Source organism: Nicotiana sylvestris, chromosome 4, assembly GCF_000393655.2.
Source record: "Nicotiana sylvestris chromosome 4, ASM39365v2, whole genome shotgun sequence".
NCBI lineage: Eukaryota > Viridiplantae > Streptophyta > Magnoliopsida > Solanales > Solanaceae > Nicotiana > Nicotiana sylvestris.
In genome coordinates, this window is record NC_091060.1 from 38,928,439 (window position 1) to 38,933,568 (window position 5,130).

Here is a 5,130-nt window from a genome sequence, read left to right on the forward strand (position 1 = left end):
GAGGGTGAGGACGTCCTAGAGATTCCCCAGCTATGCCACCAGCAGATCCAGTCCTATTATTGAGGAGCAGGTGAGGTGCTTGCAGTAGAGCAAGCCCAGGTAGATTTCATGTCTGCACCGGGATTCTAGGAGGTCATGGGCCATATGCTACGGTTCATGGATACTATGACTCAGGCCGATTTATTTCCAGTAGACCCAGCCACATCACAAGCGGGAGGGGGAGCACAAACCCCTACCGCTCAGGCTCCACTGCATGCAGTTGCCGTATATCAGACCCCGGGCGCACTACCTATGGGTGGAGCTCAGCCAGTTACAGAAGGTATACCTGAGCCTAGACCAGCTGCGGCCGGCGAACCGTAGAAGTTACTGGACAGATGGACCAGGCTCCATCCTCCTGTCTTTAGAGGTGCGCGACATGAGGACCCCCAAGACTACATTGATCGGTGTAGGGACAGGCTGCACAACATGAGGATATTGGAGTCCCATGGGGTGGATTTTACTACTTTCCAGTTGGAGGGCAAGGCCCGTAGGTGGTAGCAGTCATATCTTCTCGGTAGACCAACAGATTCTCCTCCTATGACTTGGGACCAGTTCTCCCGTATATTTCTAGATAGGTATATCCCACCCTCCTAGAGGGAAAAATTGCAGTTTCAGTTCGAGCAGCTCCAGTAGGGTTAGATCGACTATGAGGCGAGATTCTCTAGGTTGTCTCGCCATGCATTTATGATACTTCCTACTGACGCAGAAAGAGTGCGGAGGTTCATTGCAGGTTTGACCACTGGTATTCAAGCCACTATGGCCCGAGTGGTTGAGATGGGGACTTCTTATGAGATAATTGTGGAGATAGCTCGGAGGATCGAGGGTGTACGTCAGCGTGGCCGAGAGCAGGCTATGAGGGATAAGCGGTTTCGATATTCTAGAGTGTTTAGAGGTGCTCGGCCGGGGGTAGAGGGGTCACTCTCGCAGGGCCATATATCAAGCACCGCCACCTCCCAGGGTGCTCCAGTGCGACCCTATTTCAGTGCCATGCCAGAGAGTTCCTACTGCCCACAAGTTATTCAGGGTTCTTCTAGTGGGTATTCAGGCTATCAGGGTCAGACTTCAGGTCAGCAGTCCACCATACCGAGAGGTTATTTCGAGTGTGGGGATCTTAGATGTGTAGAGGTTCTACCCCAGGATCTGGGGCAAGGCAGTGCAGCAGGTTTAGTAGCCTATGATTACAGCACCAGCTGCCCCACCAGCCGTCCAGCCACCCAGAGGCGAAGGGAAGGTAAATAGGGTCTGTCCTAGAGGTGGAGGCCAGTCAGGTGGCGCTCCAGCTAGGTTCTATGGTTATCCGACCAGACCAGATGTAGTGGCCTCAAATGTCGTGATCACAAGTATTATTTCTGTCTACGGTAGGGATGCGTTAGTATTATTTGATCCAGGGTCCACATATTCATACATTTCATCTTTGTTTGCTCATTTCCTAGGTATTTATCATGAGTCCTTGGGTGCCCTGTTTATGTGTCCACTCCAATGTGTGATTTAGTTGGTTTGGATCGGATCTACCGGCCCTGCATTGTTACTTTCTGTGGTTATGAGAATAGAGTAGATTTTCTGTTGCTCGATATGACCGACTCTGAGATCATCCTGAGTATGGACTGGTTGTCTCCATATCATGCCATCCTTGATTGCCATGCCAAGACTGTTACATTGGCGATGCTAGTGTTGCCTAGGTTGGAGTGGAAGGGTTCGTCAGTTAGTACATCTAGTCAGGTTATCTCTTTTCTGAAGGCTCAACACATGATCAAGAAGGGTTTTTTGGCTTATCTAGCGTATGTTCGAGGTACTACTGTAGAGACTCCGACGGTTGATTCAGTTTTCATAGTACGGGAGTTCTCCGATGTGTTTCCTTCTGATCTTCCAGGCATTCCATCAGATCGTGATATTGATTTTTATATTGATTTGGCTATAGGTACCCAACCTATCTCTATCCTACCATATCGTATGGATCTAAAAGAGTTGAAGGAATAACTTGAGGAGTTCCTAGCAAAGGGGTTCGTCAGACCGAGTGTATCGCCTTAGGGTACACCAGTGCTATTTGTGAAGAAGAAAGATAGGACTATGCGAATGTGCATTGATTACCACAATTTGAACAAACTTAACATCAAGAACAAGTACCCGTTTCCGTGTATTGATGATTTATTTGACCAGTTGTATGGTGCCAGGGTGTTCTCTAATATTGACTTGAGATCAGGGTACCATTAGTTAAAGATTCGGGATATAGATGCTCCGAAGACCGCTTTCCGGATAAGATATGGCTATTATGAGTTTCTAGTCATGTCCTTCGGTTTGACTAACGCCCCGGTAGCATTTATGAATTTTATGAACAGGGTGGCCATATATTTATTCATTTGTTATTATCTTCATTGATGACATTTTGATCTACTCGCGTAGCATGGAGGAGCATAAGCAACATTTGAGAGTGGTACTTCAGGCCTTGCGAGAATAGAAGGTATATGCTAAGTTCTCCAAGCGTGAGTTTTGGCTAGATTTTGTAGCATTCTCGGGGCATGATATATCAGCCAAGGGTATAAAGGTAGATCCAAAGAAGATCGAGGCATTTCAGAATTGGCGTCGTCCTACTACGTCGATTGAGATCAGGAGCTTTTTGGGGTTAGCAGGTTATTATCGCCAATTTTTGTAAGGCTTCTAATCTATTGCAACACCTTTGACCACAATTGACCCAGAAGGGTGCTCTATTCCGTTGGTCCGATGATTGCGAGGCGAGCTTTCAGGAGCTCAAGACAGTTTTGTCTAGGGCACCAGTTCTAGTGTTGCCTTCCAATTTGAGGATGTATACTATGTATTGTGATGCCTCAATCATTGGTTAGGTTGTGTATTGATGCGGGAGGGGTGAGTTATTGCATATGCTTCGCGTCAGCTGAAGCCCCATGAGAAGAATTAACCTGTACATGATTTGGAGTTGGCCGCGATTATTCATTCTCTTAAGATCTAGAGGCATTATCTTTATAGGGTGTCCTGTAAGGTTTACATAGATCATTGTAGCTTGCAATATTTGTTCAAGAAGAGGGATCTCAATTTGAGGCAGCATAGGTGGCTTGAGTTACTGAAGGATTATGATATGACCATCCTTTACCATCCGGGGAGGGCGAATGTGGCTGCGGATGCCTTGAGCAGAAAGGCAGAGAGTATGGGTAGTTTGGCATTTATTTCAGCAGAGGAAAGGCCACTAGACTTAGACATTTAGTCCTTGGCTAACAAACTTGTGAGGTTGGATATTTCAGAGCCCAACCGAGTTCTTGCATGCGTCGTTGCCCAGTCTTCACTATTTGAGCAGATCAAGGCTCGTCATTTTGATGATCCACACTTGTTGGTTCTCAAAGAGACGGTACTACGGGGTGGTTCCAAGGAGGTTACTATCGGTGATGATGGTGTTCGACTCCAGGGTCGCCTATGTGTTCCTAATGTTGATGGCTTGAGGGAGAAGATACTAGAGGAGGCACACAGTTCTCTTCATTCTATTTATCCAAGTGCTATGAAGATGTACTGTGACTTGTGGCAGCATTATTGGTGGCAGCGGATGAAGAAGGACATAGTTGAGTATGTGGCGAGGTGCCTAAATTGGCAACATGTTAAGTATGATCATCAGAGGTCAGGTGGCCTACTCTAGTAAATGACTATACCGGAGTGGAAATGGGAGCGCATTACTATGGATTTCATATTTGGATTGTCACAGACCTTGCGGAAGTTTGATGCAGTTTGGGTCATTGTCGGCAGGTTGACCAATTCAACACACTTTATTTCGGTTGTGACTACGTATTCTTCAGGGAGGTTGGCCTAGATTTATAATTAGGAGATTGTTCGATTGCATGGTGTGCATGTCTCCATCATATCAGAGGGGCACTCAGTTTACTTTGCATTTTTGTAGAGCAGTATAAAGTAAGTTGGGGACTCGTGTAGAGCTCAGCACAACCTTTCATCCGCAGACCGACGGGCAATCGAAGCGAACAGTTCAAATCTTGGAGGATATGCTCAGAGCATGTGTGATTGACTTCGGAGGGTAGCGAGATCGATTTTTACCTTTGTTCGAGTTTGCTTACAACAACAGTTATCAGTCTAGCATCGAGATGGCTCCATTTGAGGCTTTATATGGTCGGCGATATCATTCTCCCATCGGATGGTTTGAGCCCGTCGAAGCTAGGTTACATGGTACTGATTTGGTGAAGGATGCCTTGGAAAATGTAAAGCTGATTCAAGAGAGACTTTACACAGCACAGTCCAAACAGAAGAGTTACGCGGATCAGAAGGCACGTGATTTATCATTTATGGTGGGCGAAAAAGTTAGTCTCACCGATGAAGGGAATTATGAGGTTTGGGAAGAAGGGCAAGTTGAGCTCAAGGTTTATAGGTCCATTTGAGGTGTTGAGTTGAGTTTGGGAGGTTGCTTATGAGCTTGCTTTGCCTCCCAGTCTATCGTGAGTTCATCTAGTTTTTCACGTGTCTATGCTCTGGAAGTATCATGACGACAGTTTGCATGTGTTAAACTTTAACACGGTTTAGCTAGATGAGAGTCTGGGTTATGAGGAGGAGCCAATTGTCGTTGTTGATAGTCAGGTTTGCCAGTTGAGGTCCAAGAAGATTTTTGCCGTTAAATTTCAGTGGAGGGGTCAACTAGTCGATGAGGCAACTTGGGAGACCAAGGAGGACATGTAGAGCAGATATACACACTTATTCAACACTCTAGGTATGATTCTAAACACGTTCGAGGATGAACGTTTGTTTAAGAGGTGGAGAATGTAATGACCCGACTGGTCGTTTCACTTTATAGATCCTCGGTGCCCTAAATAAGACTCCCATATGTGCTTTAACTGTTTTATTACTTACGGGGATGGTTTGTTCGGGAGTTGGAATGGTTCAGGTTGAAATTGGAGCACTTGGTTCCTGAAGGTTGGCAAAAAGGGCTAAGTTTGACTTTGGTCAACATTTTGAGTAAACAACCTCTGAACTGGGATTTAACAGTTCGAATAGATTCGTATGATGATTTCAAACTTGGGCATATATTCGGATCAGGTTTTGGATAAACCGGGAGCGTTTCGACGCTTAATATTGATAGTTGGCACCTTA

The 5,130-nt window shown here is 45.8% G+C and overlaps 1 protein-coding gene across 1 annotated transcript; it reads left to right on the forward strand.

Annotated features, from left to right (window-relative positions):
- The first annotated feature begins 723 nt into the window (after positions 1 to 723).
- On the forward strand, positions 724 to 4,719 carry LOC138889447 (uncharacterized). Its single transcript, XM_070172755.1, has 7 exons — positions 724 to 1,270; positions 1,532 to 1,957; positions 2,544 to 2,658; positions 3,019 to 3,200; positions 3,291 to 3,657; positions 4,115 to 4,406; positions 4,567 to 4,719. The coding sequence occupies exons 1-7, from the start codon at positions 724 to 726 to the stop codon at positions 4,717 to 4,719; spliced, it is 2,082 nt and encodes a 693-aa protein (XP_070028856.1).
- The last annotated feature ends 411 nt before the right edge of the window (positions 4,720 to 5,130 follow it).